We start from the raw sequence: 25105 nt of genomic DNA, 5'->3' as shown, positions 1-25105 counted from the left end.
AAATGGATTAAAGACCTAAATATAAGGCCAGACACTATAAAACTCTTAGAGGAAAGCATAGGTAGAACACTCTTTGACATAAATTGCAGCAAGATCTTTTTTGACCCACCTCCTAATGAAAAAACCCCAAAACACAAATGGGACCTAATTAAACTTAAAAACTTTTGCACAGCAAAGGGAACCATAAACAAGATGAAAAGACAACCCTTAGAATGGGAGAAAATATTTGCATATGAAGCAACTAACAAAGGATTAATCTCCAAAATATACAAACAGCTCATGCGGCTCAATATCAAAAAAACAAACAACCCAATCCAAAAATGGGCAGAAGACCTAAACAGACATTTTTCCAAAGAAGACATACAGATGGCCAACAAACACATGAAAAGATGCTCAACATCACTAATCATTAGAGAAATGCAAATCAAAACTACAATGAGGTATCACCTCACACAGGTCAGAATGGCTATCATCAAAAAATCTACAAACAGTAAATGCTGGAGAGGGTGGAGAAAAGGGAACCCTCTTGAACTGTTGGTGGGAATGTAAATTGATACAGCCACTATGGAGAACAGTATGGAGGGTCCTTAAAAAACTAAAAATAGAACTACCATATGACCCAGCAATCCCACTACTGGAAAACTGTAATTCAACAAGACACATGCACCCCAATGTTCACTGCAGCACTATTTACAATAGCCAGGACATGGAAGCAACGTAAATGTCCATCAACAGATGAATGGATAAAGAAGATGTGGCACATATGTACAATGGAGTATTACTCAGCCATAAAAAGGAGTGAAACTGGGTAATTGGTAGAGACGTGGATGGACCTAGAGAGTGTCATACAGAATGAAGTAAGTCAGAAAGAGAAAAACAAATATCGTATATTAACACATATATGTGGAATCTAGAAAAATGGTATAGATGATCTTATTTGCAAAGCAGAAATAGAGACAAAGATGTAGAGAACCAACATATGGATACCCAGGGGGAAAGGGCGGGGGGTGGGAGGAATTGGGAGATTGGGATTGACATATATACACTATTGATATTATGTATAAAATAGAAAACAAATGGGGAACTCTACTTAATGCACTGTGGTGACCTAAATGGGAAGGAAATCCAAAAAAGAGGGGATGTATGTATATGTACAGCTGATTCATTTTGCTGTACAGTAGAAACTAACACAACATTGTAAAGCAACTATACTCCAATAAAAATTAATTTTTAAAAAAGTGTTCTCTTTATGGGTTCTCCTGCTAAAACCAACATTTATCTGCTATAGCATAAGTGTTTATCTTAGCAATCCTCTGTGAGAATTTGATCATTATCCATTCTTATGATAACAAATGTGAACCATAGAAAAATATAATCATGTTTATTTTCTCCAGCATTATGGGAGTTTGAACAGATTTGTGTAAATGAATTTTCTGGATAAGCAGAGCTTAGCTTTTTAAGAATCATAATTTTTCTTCTATTTAAACCATTTAAATAAAAATCTTTTTTTTTTTTTTAAGGAATCTTACTTTGTGTGGTCAAAGCTGGCTAAGATTGGACAGATTTATTTATAAGGTTTATTTATTTATTTTGGCTGTGTTGGGTCTTCGTTTCTGTGCGAGGGCTCTCTTTAGTTGTGGCAAGCGGGGGCCACTCCCCATCGCGGTGCGCGGGCCTCTCACTATCGCGGCCTCTCCTGTTGCGGAGCACAGGCTCCAGACGCGCAGGCTCCAGACGCGCAGGCTCAGTAGTTGTGGCTCACGGGCCCAGCTGCTCCGCAGCATGTGGGATCCTCCCAGACCAGGGCTCGAACCCGTGTCCCCTGCATTAGCAGGCAGATTCTGAACCACTGCGCCACCAGGGAAGCCCTAAATAGAAATCTCTCTAAAACCCATTATATAATTCCCTGATATTTATTTATTCAGGGTTTGAGTACCAGGCATTGTGATGGGTACTAAGAAAACAAATAATGAACAAACGTGGCCTTACCTTTGAGTAATTCATAGTCTGGTCTATGGGGCAAATGTATAAACAGATGGTTATAATACATAACAATAATAGCTGTGAAAGTATAAACAAAGCACAAGGGAGCAGAGAGGACAGAGCAGGGAACTCTGGGCAAGTCAGAAAAGATTTCACTGGAGATCAGACATTGAGTTCAACCATGGCTAAGATAAAGGTGGGGAAAGGGGCAGAGGGACTGGCAGAGAGTATTATCAAGGAGCGGTACAAACCGAGTATGGGTGGAGTGTAGGATATATTGGGGGATAGATCCAAGATGGGGCGGAATGAGATGGTGGGAGGTATATGGAGTCAGATGACGAAGGAAGTTTTATGCCAAGTTTTAAGCTCTTTGGATTTTGTCTTATTGGCAATAATTAAAAAAAAAATAGAGCTATTGACATGATTACATTTATTTTAAAGCAAGACACTGGCTGTCAAAGTAAAGAATGAACTGGAGAGGGGAGAGACTAGGTATATGTGTGGGTGGGGAGGGGGAGAAGGGGAACCAGCAGCAGCAAGGAGAATGGGAGGGAAGAGGGAAGGGAAACTGCGGCCGTGTTAAGTAAGGGGACATATTGTGGGACTGTACCAGGGAGGGCCATCTGCAACACACGTGAGGATGAGTAAACAAAGATGTGGACTTGGGGATGCAAAAAGGAGAGGGAATTAGATGGCTCATACGGAGAGGCAAATATATATTAATAATAAACTACGTACAAGACATCAAGGGCACAAGGAACTGTGGAAAGGAGAACTACAGTGAAATTAATATGTTAATGTAAATTTTCAGTGACTTGAATGTGAGGGGGCAATTAAGATCGGGCTAAAAGAAAAACTAATAGGTAAACAAACATTCTTATTTGCAGATAATGATACAGCTTAGGTGGTGGATAAACCAGGGGCTAAAGGGTGCTTCAGCAACATCTATCAGCAATGACTATCATGAGTTTGACTTCTGGGCTGGGTAAGCATGACAGTGTATATACCATGTTGCACTGAGGGGCCAATTTGGTAAAGGTGTGTGGTCACTGATTAGAAGGTAGAAGTAAAGTATGATTGCTATGCTCATTTATTTGTACTCAATCAGAAATGTGTAACTGTTACAGACTGAATATTCTATTCCTCCAAAATTCAAATGTTGAAACCCTATCCTCTAATGTGATGATATTAGGAGGTAGGGTGTTTGGAAGGTAATTAGGATTAGATGAGGTCATGAGGGTGGAGCCCTAGCGAATGGGATTAGTGTCCTGGTGAGAGTCCTGAGAGAGCTTGCTTCCTCTCTTTGCCATGTGAGGACACACAAGAACCTGTCCTTCTGTGAGCCGGGAGGCAGAGGCTCTCACAAGACACAGAACCTATGTGGGCACCTTGATCTCGGACTTCCAGCCTCCAGAACTGTGAGGAACCCATTTCTGTTGTGTATAAGCTACCTAGTTTATGGTAACACACAGTAGCCTGAGCTGACCGAGACAATAACCACAAAATTTTCTTTTGATCTTGCTCTCATTGCTTGGAAAAACGTGGGAAATTAGTATAAGATGTAGAGAAGATAAAGAACATTGCTATTTGCATATTACCCATTTTATATATGACACTGAGTATCAACAGCATCCCAAATGGTCCAAAATGGGGAGAGGAATGTAAGCTCATGCAGTTGCTCCATGGAGAGGGGGATTTATGTGTAATAAGCTCACATAAGTCAGGGATTTCCCATCTGTCTTTCGTCAGTTATTTGTGTCCATGTTCTATCTCTAGAACTAGCCTATGTAAGCTTCCTTGAGGACTGAGAGGGATATACATCCACAGGGATATAGCAACATGGATTTATTTTTTATTTAGACAGCCCAAAGAGTTTCAGTTTATCTTCAGGTGTCTTGGTGCTCTAATGTTTTTCATATATATCGTTTCCCATTCTTTCCCGTGGTATAGGGGCATATAAAATACGTGGTTATTATTAACCTACTTGCCACTGTAATACTATTTCACCGAACGTCATTAAATTAGACTCGCAAAGGCATAAGAAGCCTAGGATTTTATATTAATAACAGTTTGGGCAAAGCAGACTTTGAGCCTAATTTTGTAGGTTTATATTTTGCTAAATCCCCCACAGCTCTTGGTGCTATACTTTGTATGCAGCAGGTACTCATTAAATATTAAACTATTGAAGATATGAGATAAAATCATTTTAATATCACTAGAAATCTTCTGGGGACTATGGAGATGGTTGCAAGAATGCTTCAAGATAGGAAAAGAGCCAATAAAGTACTTTATTAAATAAAAGAAAAAGGATGCACCCAGAACTAAAATTTGTACCTTTCGAGAGGAAACTTTTGCAGCTTAAAAAATGTTATCTTGCTTATTCTAGTTTTGTTAGAAGGTTCAAAGGTGTAAAAGAGTTCAATTTAAATTTAGAAAAAGTTGGTTTTAACGTTGCCAGCAAAATTGTACCCAAACTGAAGAAGTGAAGGAAGCAAGTCCTTCTCATTTTAACTTAAGCTCTCCAGAAAGAAGGGGCTGAAAGCTTGCTACCACCAGCGAGGCTGAGGAACCTCTCCTCTGAGGGTTATTTAGAACAGCGGGAGGGGGGTGGGGACTTTGAAGGCTTGAATCACAGCCAATCATGAAAAAGTAGGATTACCAGGGCCTTCGGGATGATCCTAAGTGAGACATTTTCTCCACTCCGGTCCTCATCTGGCCGACCAGAATGTGGTCATAAATTAGGGTGTTAGCTAAGATGTTGGTGTAAGCCGCTGGAGGCCTGACGTTTGACGGGAAGAAAAAACTCTCCCAGATTCACTCTAACAATATTTTTTGTTTTTTTAGGATGCAGATTAAAAAAAAGACACATTTTAAAGCAATATGAAGAAATTCCTGAAGTACAGCATATTTGCAAAGCCCCTCGAAGCTTCAAAAGACCAGAGCTGTAAGTGACTAAAGCAGTCTGAACCCTGAAGTCTTGAGCTGGGGAAGTTTAAGTTTTGTGTTTTTCTTGTTTTTTTTTTTTTTTTTCCCTGAAGGGGAAGGAAAAGAGAGTAAAATCACAGAAAGTCTAGGGAGAAGTTGCTGAAACAGCAGAGTGGGTGCAAGTTTTTATGCCTCAATTTTATTGCTTTAAAATCTTGTTTCAAATGGCATTTTAAATTTAAAGTTAGTATGTAAATACAGGGCATTCATATATAATTAATATTCACATTTATATTATTTAAAAGATTTGCTTATTCTAAAAAATTTAATGAGTTAAGAGAGTATCACCTCTGAGATTCAAATGTTATGTACAAGAAGATGACAATTACTGTATCTGAGCTCCAAGACAAGGAAATAGCTGAAATGTCACGGTTGGCCATTCAATCTTAAAACAGCAGGAATTACTTACTTGTATCTTACTGTGTCATGACACTGTTCTAAGTACTTTACATCTTTTTCTTAATCTTCACAAAAGCTTCCTAAGGTATGTAGCCTCATTCTTCCCACTTTATGGACATGAACACTAAGGGTAAGTAATTTTCTAATAACTACACTGCAAATAGGTGGTAAAGTCAGAAATCAAACCCAAACACTTTAGATTCAGGGTCCCTGCTCTTACATTCTCTATTTTTCCTTTTAAAACAGCAACCCACTCTGTATGACTTCATTCTGTTTTAATTTTCTGCACAGGAATTCTTCTTTTCTTTTTTAATTTATTTATGCTCCCGTGTCCCACTGTAACAGAAATCCCATCAACAAGGGATCTCACTTTCTCACCACTCAGTGGTAAGAATGGTGCCTGACATATAAAAAAGGTACTCAATGCATATTTGTGGAATGAAAAATGAACAGATCATTACTGTATATTTATCATATCCTGAACTTCAGGCATGAAATAGTGGTAAAAGGTTTTCAAACAGTATTAGTTAAAGCAGAGTTACCGCAGGGCTACCAGTTAGTCGTAGTGAAGGGGGAGGCTGTCAGGCTGGCAGTTTTGTGACTGTCCCTTCTACCGGGGAAGTGCAGCTTTCTGTGCATTAAAATCAAATGGTTCTGAGTTGAAATACAGACTTCTCACCAGCTTGGGCAAGTTTCTTAAACTTTAAGAAAAAACCAGTTTCTTGATATGCAAAATTGGGATGATGACAGCAACTAAATCACAGTGTGGATGTGAGGATTAAATGGGGGTAATGTGCGTGAAACAATGCATTTCATAGCTTTATGCAAAATACTTTTTGAAGCTATTATTTACTCTATCAACAGAGTTTACCCAGTATCAAAGTATATCCCATAATCAGTAAAAAAAAAAGCTCTGTCACTTTGGATATTTGTGTTTGAATGAACACCTATGCAGACATTTCAGACAATTTAAGTGTTTTTATCAAATATATGGACTAGCTTACATGTTACCTAGGCTAATCAGATATATTTTTATAAGTTTTTTGCACTTCAGATTTTGGTTTTTCCAAATGCACAGTCAGACTGAACTGGATGTATAAACCAAACTGAAACTTACAATTTTTTAACATTAGTAACTTACAGAGTTTTTTCAACGATCCCCATAATAATCCCTCTCATCCTGCATGCTGTCTGGCATTTCCACTTTACTGTTCCTCCCATAAAGAGGTGGAGTCTATTTCCCTTCTCTCTGAATATGGGCTGGCTTATTTCAACACACAGAATGTGACAAAATGACATTTCAGGGCTTGCAGAGATGCCTAAGTCTTAAAAGAGGCTTGGCAGCCTCCATGGTTGTTCCCTTAGAAGTCACCATCACATAAAACTGTGTGGCTGCCTTGCTGGAAAGATTGTGTGGACAGACAGACAGGCCTGGACAGTCCCCCACCGCTCCATCAGCTCCATCAGACAAGGCGCAAAACATGGGAGTGAAGCCATCTTGCTTCTCTGACCCAGCCAAGCCTCTCCAGCTGTCACTGTAGCACAGAGGTGAGTGGTCCCCTCTGAGCCTTAACTCCCACTGCATGATTGTCAACAAATAATAATTGATGCTGTTTTAAGATGAGGTTTGGGTGATTTGTTACACAGTGATGGATAACTGAAACAGAAATGAATGCCTGGGAGTGGAGTCCTGAAGTAATAAAAACTTAAAACACGTGGCATTGGCTTTGGGACAGGGCAGCAGGCAGAGGCTGGAAGGACGGTGAGGAGACTGTTGGTGGGAGATCAGTACAGAAGTTGCTACTGGAAGCAGGAGGAAATCAATGCATGATAACGTAGTGTGGGATAAACTAACAAGACTAGTTCCTGCAATCATTTCAAAGACAGAAAAAGTACTGAATGAACTTGTGCTTCTGGTTAAAGGTATTTCCAGGCAGAATGCTGAAAGGGACCACTGATTTCTTTCAATGGTATATGAATAAGGTATTATGAGCTAAGGAAGAAACTGCTCAGATTTAAAGCAGTATTTAGAGAGACATAGGCGCCTAGGACAATCTTGTCAGATTCTCAAAATTAAAAAAGGTTCAGACAAAGATCAGTTCTAAGGTGCTGTAAGTAAAATATGGTCATAGGGAAAAGGGTGTCTGTAAAACCTTTTATAAGTGCTCAGAAAAACTTAAGATAGAGGTTTGCAGACTCACTCGGCCACACAAAGGGATTGCAAGAATCTTATGAGCATTACAAAGGGCATCCTAATCACAGCCTGAAGTAGGGAGGATCCTGTCTTGAAAGAACTTGTGAGAAAAGAGTTTTTTCTGCCAGTGAACTATACTTTGATACATAGAAAATCCACAAATTTTTTAAGTTGCTGCACCAACTTGGGCAAAGGAGGCCTTGGCCCCAACTTTCTATGATCAGGAACATGTGGAGAAAGCTACTCAATGACTGCTATGTACCTTCCACACTCCCGCATTTTTGAACAGAATGTCTGCTGATGTTTACCTGTTCCTGTCTTACCACTGGGAGCTGAATATACGTGGGACAGATAACTTACCTTTTTAGCTTCCAGGTCTCCAAATTAGGAATTTCTGCACCTAATCTGTATGTGGACTTGATATAGATCATGAGCTACTAGATTTTGAGCCTGATACAATAGTGGGATGAGACTGTGGGGAACAAGTTGAATATATTTTGCTTGTAGGAGGAATGTGAATTGTGACTGGGGAGAGGACTTCAGTAGATTGTTTTCAAAGATGGCCAGAACAATCCCTCTGACCTCCACGTCCATTTGAAATGTGATTTTGCTGCTCATCTCATGGGGAAGTGGAGTCCATTTCTCCTCCCCCTTAACTTGGGCTGGCCCTGTGACTTGCCTTGACCAAAAGAATGCTGTGGAGGTAGGTAACACTATGTGACTTCCAAGCTTAGGCACTAAGTAGCTTGGCAGTTCCCATTTTTTTATCCTCTTGGTAGGCAGACACCATGAAAAAAATTGTGATGATCTTCCCAGACAGACTATACAGAGAGAGAGGAGACCAGCCAGTCCCCAGATGTTCCAGCCATCCTTGCTAAGGGACCAGACATGTGAATGAAGTCATCTTGAATCTTTCAGACCCAGAGAGGCCACCCGTTTGGACCTGACATGGATCAGAGACAAGTACCTGATGAACCCCATTCTGATTGCAGAACTCTGAGAAAATAAATGGCTGTGTTTTTTTAAGCCACTAATTTTGGAGGGTGGTTTGTACATAGCAATAAATTATTAGAGTATGACTTGATCTGTCAGTTACACCAAACTAGTCAACGTGGCTGGATATAATTGTGAGATCATGCAGACGAATTAAAGCAGCAAACCATCCAATGAATAAAGCACTGGAAATAACTGAAGAGCCCTCAGTGCTAGTTCTGGCTCCCTCTTGACCTGCTGTGTGAATTTAGGCAAGTCACTTAATATCTGTGAACTTCCTTTACGGAACAGGGATAATGATCTCTATCTCATGGGACTGTTTTGAGGACTGCATCAAATGACCAAGAAAAAAGCATGCTTGAAAACTACTGAGAATTATTCAGGAAGAATGAACTCTTCTATTATAACTTGTAAGTGTGCTGCTACAGAGGTAGCTCAGGCACTAGCTTGCCTACTTAAAGTAACAGCTCTTCTGTTTACTCTTTTCCCATTGATAGATTTCTGTTAACCAGCTTCTCTTTAAGGAAAGAGTCCAAGTAGTTTAAAGTTTCCTAAATGAAAAATAGTGCAGAAAGACACCAAATATTATTAAAGAAATGGCAAGATGAATATTAAAACAGGCATTTTGTGTCTGTAAATGTGATTTCTAGTTTATTTTAACAGCTATACTAAAACCCCATGGTACAGTTAATAGTATTATATGCGTCCCGTCAATAATAAGAAAATATCCTCTAACACAATTTCTAATTTACAAGCTTATGACAAGTTCAAGCTGCTGAGAAATTGGACTTGAAAGTATGTCTTAGAATGATAGAAGACCACTATTAACACTATCATAATTGTATACCAACTGCATCAAATTTGACATTTCAGTTTAATATAGTTTGCTGAGAAAGCATACCATTTTATGGCTGCCTAGTGAAATCAAATCCAACCCAGACGTTTTCACTTTTCTAATATAATTCACTGCAAGGTTTTAAAGCTGCCATCTCTTTTCTTCCTTTTTTCAAAAGATTGATGCCCTGGCATTCGTTGATTCCACAAGAGCTCATAATGGGTCAATGAGTCAGTGGTGAGCACCTCCATTAACTGTATTAATTTACACTATGTCACCTTAATGACATTTTGTCACAGCTCCCTTTCCTGACATCTACATAGCTATTCAAAAGTAATATAACAACTTTTGAAGGCATTAAAGAAAATTAGTATAAGAACTTCAGTAAGTTGAATGTCATTGTTACCAAGACTATGTTGGAGGAGAGAAATTAAAAAAATAAAATAAAAACGAACTGGTCTGACTTAACTCGGGAGACCTCTCTCCTGAGAGATTACCAAGTCTTCTCTGCCCAGCTTGTACTCATTACCACAGGAAGAGACTGACGGTAACAAAGAAAGACAGAATAAAACCATCTACTCTGTCCTAGTTCTCTCTTACATGAGACCTTACCTAAGTTTGGAGATATTGCAGATGTACTTTTCTTCAGAAATATAAAAACATTTCTTTAAAATTATATATAAAATGTTTTAACAGCTTAGTGATAAGAAGTCAAGAGTTTAGGCTTTAAAACTGTATTACTCTTGGTAACACATTCTTCCCTGCTAAATCAGGTATTATTGTAGAGGGAAAAATACCATAGTACATGTTAATCAATACATTTAAACATGAATTTAGAAAATCTCAAGCATACAACCATCATTATTACCAAAAAACTTCTCTCTAGCATTCCCTCAATGAGGACCCCCAAATTCTGATGTTTTAAAGGGAAAGAGTGATACATTTGGACACACACACACACAAAACCACAAAAATATAATTGAGACATAGCAAAGCTGAAAGACTGAGAAACCATATTTGCAATGCAACTTTCTGCAGTCAATTTCAGATCTTTTTCAAATCAATAGGAAAAAGACACATGACCCAACTGAAAAGTGGGCAAAAGATATGAGCAAGTTTACAGGTCAATAATTATATGAAAAATGCTCAACTTCACTCATAATTAATGAAGTGCAAGCCAAAACAAAGCCGACTCCATTTTTCACTCTCCAGATTAGCACAAGTTACACTGTTTATTATAAGAGTGATGGTCGGGGCAGGGGGCATGGGGAAGGTGGCATCCTCACATGATGCTGTGAAGGGAGTGAATGATCATCTTTGGGAATGAAGGTTTGGCAGTATCTTTCAAAATTAAAGATGTATATAGCCTTTGAGCCACCAGTCCCATTAACAGGAATTATCTTCACATATACACACAAAGTTCATCAAGATATCTGTGCAAGGATTTATGGCAGCCTGTGTTTAACAGTAACGATCAGAGAGAAAGACAAACTATCCATCAACAGAAGATTGAGTGTATAAATTATTGTATATGTAGGCAATGTGCAGGCTTCAAAAAGAAGGGGTCTACATGGAAAGGTACTCAAAGTATATTATCATAGAATATAAAAGGTTCAGGGTGGTGGTGGGAGAGAACTGAAAATGAAAGCAATCCACGCAATGTCAGGCTGAGGAAGTGAGCGTCTTATGAACTAATTAAGTTGGGGGGGTTGGAGGACGGTATCTGTTTGTATTAAGTACAGCTACCTGGGATAAAAAACTTAAAATGTCCTGAATTAGTGATAGCCACATTGGTCCTTGTCCTTGATGATGTGCCCCCAGGAGCCAAAGGAACACAAAGGGTTACAAAATATAAATGTTTCTGAAAAGTTTCAGAACAGGAAAACTGCTGGGAGAATTCTGGGAGAAACCTGAATTCGGCTTTACGGGCACTGGTCCTCAGAGACTGACATGTAACTAGGGGAGATATCTGGTGATCGGAAGCATCAATAAAGCTCTCAGGATAAAAGGTAAAGCCTAAAAACGCTACATAAGTTAGGATGACTGGCTCATGTGTGTGGACTCGTGAGGGTGAACCTTTGAATTAGGTTGAAAAACTGAGTTTCTGTTTTGTGATGATGTCAAGAGTGAACAGGCATTTTCACTTGAAAGAGATTGATATAATATGTACACTGAATTGAGATATAGATAACCTTACATATGATAGGAAATCTTAAAATATAGATAAGAATATTTAATTCACATACAAAATATTTACTGAATGCCTTTTAAAGACACTGTGCTAATTCTAGAAGCCTATGGACTCCCCATTTTATGTTCAAAGTGTTATTAAATAAGAAAGGGACTCCCTTCTTGATTTCATTGGTTGTAAATCAGTTTAAATGGTGGTTTATGGATCTTTTAGAGTGGAATTTCTCAGTGAAATTGTAAGTCTGTTCGGAGAAATAAATGGGCCTTAAGAGTTTAACATAGCAAGAATGCATGTTACATTATCTTACTTCCAAACGTGAATACGTTGTATGTATAAATTATATGCAAACTTTGATGGCAACGAATAAGACACACAGATATGCTAGACATTACTTGGATTCACTCCCTTTGTTTTCTGCTTTGAAAAAAACTAAATAAAAGTTGTATTCATCCAATTTCTTACAGTTCAGTAACACTGTAATTGTCTTTTAAAAATATTTGCAATAGATAAGCATAAATATGTAAATGACTATTTTGACTTTAATTCACTGTCTTTTGTTGGATTAAGACACTAAATGGTATGATACTATAATATTTGTATATTCAACAGCATGAGTGTCAGTGATGGGAAAAGTTTGAAGAAAAGAGGATTAAAATAAGAAACACATATACCTATGTAATAACCTGATCATATAACCTTATTATCAGGAAAAAGTGAGAAAAATGAGAGAGCAAATATATTTTAATGTTTTGAATACAACCATTTTTTAAAAAACAAAAGCCCATATAAATGAAAAACAAATCTTTATATTTAACAATCGTTGAGTAGTACCAACTGTAAAATGACTCCGCTCTCTGGCTGTTCCTGGATATTGTGTGTGTGCTGGTTTAATCTAATGTGTATTGTTGCATAGTATCCCCAGGCACAGCCAAGTAAAAGCTAAGGCTGTACAGAAAAGCCTACATTTTAAATGGGTCTTGTCATTAATGCTTTATTAATTGCCCCAGGCTATGTAAACCCAAAGCTGGGCAAGCTATAACAATATGACACATTAAGGTCAAATCCAATTCCTGCTGTGTTTTATGGAATGGTCCAAATATTGAGTTAACAGCAGGAAAGGCAATTTCTTTCCAGCTCCTGATTGTTCGACCTAAATTAGATAGGAATTTTTTGAAATAACAAAAACACTGAATAATATAACTGAATAATTTTAAAAGAATCCTGAATCATTTTCTGTGGTGCTCGAAATTATTTCCTTTAGTTTCCTCTTAGGTTAGATATGCCACATAATTTTAAAATATGATGGAACAAAGCTGTGGAATAAAATATCTTATACACCCACTTAAAAATATAAACAAATCAAAACTTCAACATATTTTGAAATTAATATCAACAAATAAAAGGGCCTACCTTTACATCAGAAGTATCTCTCTGACTCGTTCTCCAAGACCTTGCAACAGATGAGAAGGTTCGATTAGGATGGTCAAATTTTCCGTCATTTGCATTGAGGAAGAAGGTTGTGAAAGGTTCCTAAAGGAAAAAAAAGTCAAGAATTTGACCCTTCTGAACACGACCGTCCTCTTCCTTTGTAAAATATTTTATTTTTGGAAACCCTTCTGAGGTGGAAATGGTGCAGGATCCTGGAAGGACGCTCACACCCAGGAGTCAGGAGGTGCTGGTCTGAGCCAGTCTGGACCACTGAGTCACCTGTCACTCTTCAACCTCGGCAGGTCATTTTGCTTCTTGGCCTTCAGTCTTCTGATTTATAAAAGGATAGAGTTCTAGTGCTCTGTGATTTTATGATGATTGATTTTGCATTATTGTCAATATATAACTCAGATCTTCTTTCTCATAACTAAGGCCACACATAGTAACACTCAAAAGAAAATCTCTCTGACACTGTTCACCGTAGTGTGAAATTAGGTAGGGAATATCCATCTTAGGCTACCTGTGAAAGTCTCCTAAAGTTACCATATTATGGTCTGATGATCTTTTAAAAATGCAAATCCTTGATTAAAATCCTCCCATAGCTCTTCAGAGCTCTCTGGGAAAAGTCTAAACTACTTGATTTGTCTTAAGAGAGCCTGAGTGATCTGGAACCTGCTTAACTCTTATCTCTCGCCATCCCCATCTTCACATCCTAAGGTCTTGACACACTGGTCTCACTTCTCGTCCCTTGTATGTGCTGTTTCCTCTGCCTGGTATAAACTTATCCATCTACCTCACCATTCTGACTTGGCTAAGTTCTTCTTATCTTTTAAGTCTCAGCCAAGACATCATTTTCTCCTGAAAGGCTTTCCTTGATTTGCCAAGTTCTCCAGTGTGTTCAAATAGCAACAGATATTTTCTCAAAACACATCCCTGAAGCATTTGTCACATTGTTTTGTAACTGTTTTTTAACTTGTCTATCTTCCCCACCACATGAATAGGTTACATATCTATCATATTCACTGTTTTATCTCCAACACTTAGAAGAACTCCTGGTACACCCAAGTTGCTCAATGTATAATCTGTTGAAGGAAAGAATGAAATGAAGTTAATACGAATCAGACTAGATAAACTCTAGTCCTTCTATCCAATAGTATTCTGTGACTATTACCTTATCAAAACTTGGTATCTGTCATCAAGAACATGTTCCCATAGCAGGAAACCTAGGAATAACTTTATCACAAGGTCCTAATGTATTTAATTTTAATGCTTTTTCTATAGTTTTTATGATAGGAGAGAGGCATTATTTCTGATGTCATTAAACTTGCTTCCAAATTTAAAAGGATTAAATAACATGCATTCTTACTATAAGGATTTCTTAGGAAATGTCAAATATAACAAAGATGAGTATATATTTACTTTCCTATGGTTCAATCCTTTTCTCTTAAGTCTAGGATAAATGACAAGTCACTCCTAGGTTCAATAATGCTAAGAAATATTTCCTAAATATTTAGTTTTTTTTTCTTTAATATATAATTTCTGTTCATTCTTTTATATCCATAAAACATTACTTTGTTTCTTTAAACTCCTCTTTTTGCCACTAGTCATAAGGTCCAGTTGTCAGGCAACAGCTATAAATATTCATATTCCTCAGTATCTTCCTGAAATTTAGTGTGGCTAGATGACATCAATCTTATAAGTTTATAATGTATCACCAAGTCTCATGTTTAGTATTGAATGACAGAAAACTATGGTGAAAGAGATAAGATGAAGAATGATATAACACTATATAGGTAAGTAGGGTATTACTGATTTACCTGAAAATCAAATATGCATCCAGTAAGTCCATCTTGCTGTTTAAGACTTTAAGTGACTTGAGAGACAAATAGATGTCACCAAAATTAAGTTAGGAAAAAAAAATTTAACTCCCTATTAAACTGAAGGTAGTCAATGCCGTATATTTATCACTAAATTAAAGTAGGGATATAAAAATTCTAGAAGTAGCAACAGTAAATCGAATGAAATATGACAGATCTAAGTTTGAGTCTTGGTGGAACCATTTACTTCTCTTAGGCACCTTACTTAACCCCACCCAAGTAAGTAGCGGTGTGAAGTAACTGTATCTCAGTTCTTTCATCTATGTTAGTTGGGAATGACAGTACCTTGTGGGTAATTAAGATTAAATAATATTGAGAAAGCTTGAAGTATCTCAGCTGACACAGAGTGATGAAGATGACTACCAGCTTCATGCACTGTGTCAAGTACTCACTGCTGGGTTCCACCCTGACTGCCAGTTCCCTAGACATTGACCAGACTCTCAGTTCCTTAGGCCTAATTCATCCCTCTATCCTTAGAACCAAGCAAGTGCTTGGTTCATAGTTAGTGTTTAATTAATGTTTTTCAAACTCATCTAAACATACAAGGTACTGTTGGGAGAAGGGGGGGGGTATGGCTGGATAAGAGTAAGATGTAGTTTTTCTTGTCAGTTCTTAACCACTAGTTTGACCATAAAGTTGCATCTTCAGAATCCACTTCTTCATTATTCTAGGATGCTGATGTTAGGCATTTATTTCTTCTTTGTAGGTAGTAGGCAGAGAATAATTTAGAGGGATCAGACTTGTCTTCATGATTTTTAACCTACTAAATACATGTGAGTGAAGACCTGTTTATATATGCAAAGTCTTACTTCTTATCATCAACCACTAAAAGCTGATCTCTACCCCAGCCTAAATTATAAAATCCTTCCTCAGTTTTCAACCCTTAACAAAGGCATGCCAAGAATAGCACAGATGGGCACAGTGAAAATAAATCTGAAATTGAAGAATTATTATCTCTGGTTGTGAAGTTTATGAGTCTGGTGGCACCTAAAAGCGGGAGGATATTGAAGAATTCCACATTTCACTGTCCTACGTAGCCTTTATAAAGATCTGATTAACAACTGTTTGAGGGTCACATACTACTCTACTGACATTTATTCTCATTATTACTGAAGGCCTCCAGTTGCTACAGTGGTAGAGTACTAACAGAAATGGATAACCTATTTGTTTATAAGTGGGTATTGATCTTCAAGCTCTGATTACTGTGGAGATTACCTTTTACCATGTGTTTCTCTATTACCTTCAAGGCACAGTACAAGGACTCAAGGACTTTCTTTTTCATTTGACTCATGCCTGACTAAAACAGAGGATCAAGAGCTGTATTAAGTTTAAGAAACTTCTGTATTTATTCACCTGACACATGTTGATCAAACCATGTTCTATATGTACATCACCATATTAGATATTTTATCATTCTACTAGAAAAGCTTTTGGCTTGGGAGATAAGATGGACAAATAAATAAATGTTAAATAGAATTTTCAGAAATTAAAATACTTGGGCTTTAAAAACTTCAGGTTTAAAAAAAAAAACAAAAAACTTCAGATTTGGTCTGGTAATACAATATAAATGGCTGATGGCAGACTTCCTTCTCCTGATTACATCTACCCCAACCTTCCAACCCTTTCTCAGGGCTAGAACATCAAACTAACCTGTCCTGCATGGGAAGTACCTGTCCTACTGAATTCTGTCATAACCTTTAGTCCCTGCAAGGACACTAACAACCTGTCCTGCCTTCCAATGATCGCAGACGATTCACCCTTCCTGGGCAATCGAACCCTGTGCCTCTGCCCCTCTTCTCTTTAGACAACTCCTTTATTATTCTGTCTTATATGACTTTTGCTCAGTCATCTCATAAGGATCTTTTCTTACATCCCTCTCCCCTTTTAGTTTTCTTCTTTTCCTTCTCTTCATTTCATTTGAAACAAACCCCATCCCTGGGTAATAGTCAGTGCTTGTGACATAACTCTATCAAAGAAAAGATGTATACTTTGAAGTTACATAAAGCATAATAAAGACCAAAGGGAAGGGAACTGAAGTTACTGAGCACCTTTCTGTGCTTGGAACTGTATTATCTCAGTTAACTAACGCAATTCTCACTACGGTCCTTCAAGTAGATGTAATCACATTCTAGGAAATGGAGGAACCATTATTTCTACTGTACTTTGGCTAACTTCACAAGTTTATTTTCTCCCATTGCTTTCAAAAGAAACCAGAAATATCTTTTAGAATCTTCAGAAACCTATGTGCCTACCATACACCAGTCCCTTGGTTAAGAATCCCTCATCTTCCTCTAAGTATATATGCACTGTCTGTAAGTATCAAGAGAAACACGATGACAATATTTTATTCAGTAGCATTATCTTTTGGTACTTGCATAAGTGTTTCTACTATTTTTTCACTACAAATATATACTGTTAAAGATATATTATGGTTTAAACAGTCTCTTGGGTAGGCTTTCAAAGCAACCCATAATTTATAAAGTAAATCCCAAATTCTAAACAACTGATTTATAAATTAACTTTTGTTGTACAACCTATTTAACTTCCTAAGAATTATAACTAAATGTTTGACAAGTGAGTTTTGAATAGGTAGGTTGAATATACTGAATTTGGAAGGTGAATTCCGAAGTAATTCAGAATTACTTCTGTGTATATGCTATATATTCAGGGTAAGATTTAAAGTAAAAACACTCCAAGTAAAATGTGTCCTATTATACTAGTTAATATCTGAACAAACTCCAAACTTCTATGATAGTTTATTCATCATTTGTCCAACAGCAGCTAGCAAAGAAACAGCTTTTTCAGAATCTTGTAGTTTAGACAAGTGACTTCACTGGTAGTGTGTCTAAAATAATATTTTTAATTTAAAGTAATGAGGTAGGGACTTCCCTGGTGGTGCAGTGGTTAAGAATCTGCCTGCCAATGCAGGGGACATGGGTTCGAGCCCTGGGAAGGGAAGATCCCACATGCTGCAGAGCAACTAAGCCTGTGCGCCACAACTACTGAGCCTGAGCTCTAGAGCCCGCGAGCCACAACTACTGAGCCCACGCACCGCAACTACTGAAGCCTGTGTGCCTACAGCCCGTGCTCCGCAACAAGAGAAGCCACCGCAATGAGAAGCCCGCGCACCGCAACAAAGAGTAGCCCCCGCTCGCCGCAACTAGACAAAGCCCGCGTGCAGCAACGAAGACCCAACGCAGCCAAAAATAAAGAAATAAATAAATAAAATATAAATAAATACATATATAAAAAATAAAAAATAAAGTAATGAGGTATGTAGTTAATTAGCATTTTAAAGCAATTATTATCATTGTCATACTAAACATATTGACTGAAACTAATAATGAGTTTAATGACTGGGTCTAAAAGGCTTGAAAGGTAAAGGGTAGATACTTATTTTAATCTGTATTTTGTTTTTATGAGCAAATTCTTAGTGACACAAATTTTAATGCATTTTCTACTTCATAAACTCCTTGGGATGGGAGTGAGGAAATCACAATTCCCTGGGCCATTAAGTTAAACACTTAGTAAACTATTAGACCATGATACTTCTATTTATAGCAGCACAACTTAAGATGTGTTGGCTAAATGAGTCCCCATAAAAGCAATCTTATAGATCTCTCCTGCCAATGCAGTAGCCACAGGCCACATGTGACTACTGAGTACTTAAAATATGGCTAGTTCCAGTTGAATGTGCTATAAATATAAAATACATTCTGGATTTCAAAGAATACCAAAACAATGTAAAATATCTCATTAATAATTTTTATATTGGTTACATGTTGAAATTATAAAATTTTGGATATACTGGGCTAACAAATGTATTTATTAAATTAATCTCACCTGTTTCTTTTTACTCTTAAATAAGGCTACTAGAAAATTTAAATTACATATATAAGTGGCTTGCATTACGTTTCTACCATGCAGCACAGCTATAGACAATACTAAAAAGGCATGTGTAGCATAAATAGGGATAGCATGTCTGCCGTACCCTTGCAGAGATTCAAATTTGTATTCCATTTCACTGGAATAAGAAATCAATTTAGGGATGAATTATGATTTATTATTTGATAAAATGTTTAGTTTATCAGGGATAGAAGAGTGTTAAATCAGGCTGGTGATAATAAGTATTTTTATGAACTCACACTTAAATTCTTATAAATCTGACTTCAGACTAATTTGATTATACAAAAGCCACTGAATACCATTTAATATATTTCAAAATACTATTTTATATATATATATATATAATATACTCATATAATTCTCAAAACAACCCACTTGATAATGCTTTTTTTAATCCCAAAAATGCCCAAGAAAAGTGTCTTACTCCTCCCATGGTGGAGGTTCACTATAGTAATGATTGTTTCTTGCTTTTTGTTTTCTTGTTTGCTTATTTGTGAGCCCATATAGAATATGAACATATTTTACGTCCATCATAAAGAATATCAACTGTTTGAGATCTTGACTGGTAAATTTTTGTGTTTCTGTATTTAGTTTTGACTTGTGGCTGAAACTGCAGGATAGAAGCTACAAAGTTCTCTCTATATACATGTGTCTGTAATTCAGAAAAGCCTTTACTTCTTGCATGAGTGTGAAGTATTTTCTTACACCTGAAGAGTATTAATAAATTATTACAACCCATAAACTAAAGGTGTTCTGATTGGTTTATAGTGGTAAACAGGCACTTGTATAAATCTAATATCTCCTCCAAATTAACAGAAAATAAAGAAATAGAACTTCTTATACTCAAAAAGTGTTAAGAGTTAAAAAATATTTAAGAAACTGCTAGCTCAGAAACATTTTTATAAAAGGATTCAAGTTCACATAGTTAAGGTGAATTTTTCAACAAATTAGACTAACAATTTTGGTCTAAAGAAAGTTTTACGTCTTTTCCTTTAGCTTATAATTACAGAGTGTATTTTTAAAATAAGATTTGAGTTTGTTTTCTTACAGAATAGTTAATCTAAACTTCTTTATTTCTTATGCTGGTTTAGGATTATGAAAAATATAAAATATGTGTTCAGTTAAACTGAATCCTAATTCTGACAAACTTTTTTTTTGATAACAGTAATTATTTGTAGTATATCATCTATCAGTGATTTACAAGTTACTTAAAACATATGCATACTATATATTTATAATAAGTTCAATTTCTCCCCATCATGGAGAGAATGCTTGAGGAAGACCTCCAAACCAAACTGTCATTCAGGCAGTGGGAAAAAATACCTTTGAAAATAGGAGATGCATTCCTGTGTATGCACATTTTCATGTGCTGCTTTATCAATGTGTTTCTGAGGCAAATCAGCCTCATGCAACAGAATGGTCTGAAGTATGCTTTGGTAAGAGGAGAAAACTTTATTGATTGCACTGACTTAGAGATTTGACTTAGCATTCTGTAATACTCCCCAGTCGCTTATAGTTTTAAAAAAAAGTCAGACCATCTGACTCCAGTAATTGGTCTTAACTAGACTAGATTGGAGAAGGCAAGACTAAAGGCAGAGAGATTTGCTAAGAGCTTTTGCAATCATCTAGATGAGAAATAACGGGAACCTGAACTAAGAAGTGCCAGACTTAATAGAGAAAAGGAGACAGACTGTAGTTGGTGGAACTTATCAGATGTGATGTCAGACTGGATGTAAGGGCTAATAAAATAGAGAAAATATCTAGATTGGGTAACTGGGTGCAAGATCATGCTGATTGTTTAGATAAGAAATCAGTAGGCACCCCTGCAGGTTTATGAGGGAGATGAGGAGTTCATTTTTGGAAATGGTGTTTATGGTATTGTGAGGTGTTCAGGTAGAAAAATCCAGTAGTATATAGAAATAAGTAAATATATTTATATATTAGAAATATAGGTCAGGAGCCCAAGAGAAATGTCTGCAATGAAGACAGAAGCTGGAAGTCATTAGCTTATAACTGAATGATGTAGTCCAGATAAAGTACGTAGAAATATCCTGGGGAATAGAAATATGGAGAAAAAGAGATCTGAGCGTGAGACTGGGCAGGACAGTTAGGATGACAGGAGGGAAACCAGGAGAGCATATTGTCAGAGGAGCCATGAGAGGAAGGAATTTCAGGTAGGAGGAAGTGAGCAATGGTGCCAAATGCTTCAGCTATATCATGAAGCTCTGCCACATAACCCGTGACCTCCACAGGGATAATTCAGTAAAGTGATGGGTGTGGAACCTAAATCAAGCAGGCTAAAGATTGAATGGCAGGTGATAAAGTGGAGAAAGCACAGTGCAGGACAAGACAGTGGAGGCTGTGCTTCTAGTACATTTGACTACACAGGGGTAGACGTGGAAAGTCACTGCAGAGTGGGTAGGGGCTGGAAGGAAGTATGTACGTATATATGTAGGTATGTATGAATGTATGTATTTTAAAAATTGCAGAGACTTGAATATATTTATGTCTTAGGAGAAAGAGAAAGTAGTCTTCAAAACATTTAGAAAACTGTTTTTAAAATATGCTACCCGAGAAGCAAGATTGGGAAGGCTGGGGAGAGTGCCAGCCTGTAACAATCAGTGAGAAAGGAAACAGTGGGTGTTAAGGATGCACTCAGGAGTTTGGTACCTTTTATAAATGGTTTACGTTTAAGAAACTCACAATAATCTATCTTTCTAACCCAATTTTGCAAATAAGGCCACTCATTAACAAAAAGGATTCAGGTTTTGCTAGAGTTTGGAATCTCTACTTCACTGGTCTCTAATCTTTGTTTAAAACAAATAAATATATTTGAGTTTTATTTAATTTCCTTATGTTAAGTACTTCGAGATATTAAAGGCAAACTGTAACTTAATGAAGGCACTCACAATTCGAACAAGCCAGGATAAGGTGGATGTTGCCGTTGAATAATGTGTGTTATAATGGTAGGGAGGACTTTGATCATCTTCCCATGTCTCGTAACGCTCTGCGTAAAACACAGCTCTCTTTGGGTTCAAAGCACCAATCGGCTATAAAAAGAGAAAAAGAAGCATTGTGTTTAATACAGTCATAGTAGATATTCAATACTATAACTCTTTACCTGAAAGTATTTACTGTGAATTCATTTTAACCATAGAATATAAATAAATTATTTCGTATCTATTTCTACCAAATTTGATTTTGATATTGATATTTGATTTTGATAATCACCACACTTGCTAAAATTCACTCAAGAAGATGATTTATGTATGCAAGGTTTCTAGGTTTTATTAAAAGTTTCCATAAACTAGATTACCAGAGATGATCCAGTTTAAACTGTTAAGGCAAAGCCAGTATTTTGATGTTATTTTGCCTACTTAACCACAACCATAGTGAACATTTAGCTTGATCATAGGAAATCCAGTGAGGAGAAAGTGAAGCAGTTGACCATGTGACAACCATATTAGAGAAACCTTGTCTTAATAGGCTGTCACCCAGAGTGTGAAGGACAATAGTCACTTATATGGAAACCCTGTTGGAATGTTAGTCCCATTCTATTATTATACAGATGGGGCAAGTATCCTTTCTATTAAGTTCAACTGCAAATCTAAGGCTGATGGAAATAATCCAGACAATTCAGATTCCCTGGAAAGCATTTTGTTAAGGCCACTAACACTTGTCCTATCTATACCACCACACTATCAATTATGATGTTAATCCCTACAGTGGAGCACATGGTAAAATGCTCAAGATACTATACATATTTTTTTCAACAAAGTATGTGTTAGTTTGATCATTGTCTCAAACTTCCTAGCACAGCTAATCATTAAGATTTTCCAGCATATAGTCCTCACAATTTCAAATAGCAAACTGGCTTAGCTTAAGTTTTTGCCTGATTTTGGTTTAATGGAATATGGAATCCATTATTATAATACCTAATGGCTACATTATTTTGTTTTAGATTGCATACTATAAAAAATAAATGTTTCTTAGAAAACAAAAGATGAATACTAAGTAAAATATATAATTCCTCTATTTCAAAATTTAATATTACTAGTTAACTATGAAGTTCCCCCCAAGGCTTAATTTTAACAAGGAAGTAGTAGAAAATTAGGGTTTCGATGGTGGTGTGGGAAGACACCGAGTTAGTGTCTCCCCAGAGCTAGGGCGCCCGCTGGCCACTGGTGGGGGACCCTGACGCCCAAGGAGACAGGAGGAACCCCCAAGTGAACCAGTAGGACATGGGGGGACTGAAAGGGGAGGGGAAGTGGAGGCCAGACAGGATTGGCGCCCCTGAGGCTGGGGAGATCAGGAGAGGCAGGCGGGAGGGACCTTCTGGGAGGAGTGGCAGAGGAGCAGAGGGTGATTGCCTGGCCCACTTGGGCCGGGGAGCCTGCTGAGTTCCCAGGCTGGTACCCCCTCCCCAAAGCCCCCTTGAGGCTGCGTGGGTCCTGGGGGCATAGGACGGAGGTGAGAGAGATCAGGAGAGGCAGGTGGAAGGGGCCCTCTGGGAGGAGCAGGAGAGGAGAGGAGGGCGTTAGCCCCACCCACTTGAGACCAGGAAGCCTGCTGGGCTCCCAGGTGAGGTGTCCCTTCCCTCTGAGACCAGGGGTAGGGGACACGACTGGGCCCCTTCTGTTCCTTGAGCCTAAGCCCCACCCCCCACAGCCCCCAGGGCCTTTTCCAGCCCTGTGGGTCATAAGCATAGGCCCTGCCCACCACCCAAACATCACCCTTGCTTAGGCCCTGCCCTCCACAGCCAAGGCCTTTCCCCCCTTTTTTTTTTCTTTTCCCCCCTCCTCTTTTTTACCATTCTGGTACTGATGTACCTTCCGGTTGTTGATTCATCTATATTTTTATTTTTATATTCTTTCTAACATATCTGTTAGTTTCCTATTCTAATTTTATTTTTTACTTTGTTATTGTTCTCTTTTTTTTTTTTTTTTGTCACCCCATGCAGCTTGTGGGATCTTGGTTCATGAGCCGGGGGTCGAGCTGAAGCTCCTGTGGTGGGAGCTCTGAGTCCGAACCACTGGACTAACAGAGAACCTCAGACCCTAGGGAATATTCATCGGAGTGAGGTCTCAGGAGATCCTCAGCACCAAGACCCAGCTCTACCCAACAGCCTACAAACTCCAGTGTTGGAAGCCTCAGGCCAAACAACCAATAAGACAGGAACACAATCCAACTCATAAAAAAAAAAGTAAAAAATAAAAGGGAGAGAGAGACAGCAAAAAAATATGTCACAGATGAAGGAGCAAGGTAAAAACCTACAAGATGAAATAAATGAAGAGGAAATAGGCAATCTTCCTGAAAAAGAATTCAGAGTAATGATAGTAAAGATGATCCAGAATCTCAGAAACAGAATGGAGGCACAGATTGAGAAAATACAAGAAATGTTTAACAAAGATCTAGAAGAACTAAAGAACAGACAGAGATGAACAACACAGTAACTGAAAAGAAAAATATACTAAAAGGAAGCAATAACAGAATAACTGAGGCAGAAGAACAAATAAGCGAGCTGGAAGACAAAATGGTGGAAATAACTGCTGAGGAGCAGAATAAAGAAAAAAGAATGAAAAGAATTGAAGGCAATCTCAGAGACCTCTGGGACAATGCTAAAAGCACCAACATTCGAATTACAGGGGTCCCAGAAGAAGAAGAAGAAAGGGTCTGAGAAAACAGATGAAGAGATTATAGTTGAAAACTTCCATAACATGGGAAAGGAAACAGTCACCCAAGTCCAGGAAGCAGAGAAAGTCCCATACAGGATAAACCCTAGGAAAAACACACCAAGACACATATTAATCAAACTAATCAAACTAACAAAAATTGAATTCAGAGAAAAAATATTAAAAGCAGCAAGGAAAAACCAAAAAATAATATACAAAGGAATCCCCATAAGGTTATCAGCTGATTTTTCAGCAGAAATTCTACAGGCCAGAAGGTAGTGGCAGGATATACTTGAGGTGATGAAACAGGAAAACCTACAACCAAGATTACTCTACCCAGCAAGGATCTCATTCAGATTCGACAGAGAAATCAAAAGCTTTTCAGACAAGCAAAAGCTAAGAGAATTCACCACCACCAAACCAGCTTTACAACAAATGCTAAAGAAACTTCTCTAGGTGGGAAACACAAGAAAAAACCCACAAAAACAAACAAGAAAATGGTAATAGGAACATACATATCAATAATAACCTTTAATGTAAATGGATTAAATGCCCCAACCAAAAGACACAGACTGGCTGAATGGATACAAAAACAAGACCTATATATATGTTGCCTACAAGAGACCCACTTCAGTCTTACGG

General features: G+C 37.6%; 1 protein-coding gene across 8 annotated transcripts in view; it reads right to left on the bottom strand.

Moving 5' to 3' along the window:
- NBEA (neurobeachin) overlaps positions 1-25105 on the bottom strand; it is a 612623-nt gene that overhangs the window by 58179 nt on the left and 529339 nt on the right. For all 8 annotated transcript variants that reach the window (XM_059902450.1, XM_059902451.1, XM_059902453.1 and 5 more), the window contains 2 exons: positions 21701-21841; positions 12991-13110 (listed from right to left, as the gene is read on the bottom strand). In XM_059902450.1, the coding sequence (XP_059758433.1) occupies positions 12991-13110; positions 21701-21841 (261 nt within the window). The remainder of the gene's footprint in view (positions 1-12990; positions 13111-21700; positions 21842-25105) is intronic.

Source organism: Balaenoptera ricei, chromosome 18 (assembly GCF_028023285.1).
Source record: "Balaenoptera ricei isolate mBalRic1 chromosome 18, mBalRic1.hap2, whole genome shotgun sequence".
In the NCBI taxonomy this organism is placed as follows: domain Eukaryota; kingdom Metazoa; phylum Chordata; class Mammalia; order Artiodactyla; family Balaenopteridae; genus Balaenoptera; species Balaenoptera ricei.
The sequence above is the reverse complement of the archived record's forward strand: the minus strand, read 5'-3'. Positions and strand labels throughout refer to the sequence as shown.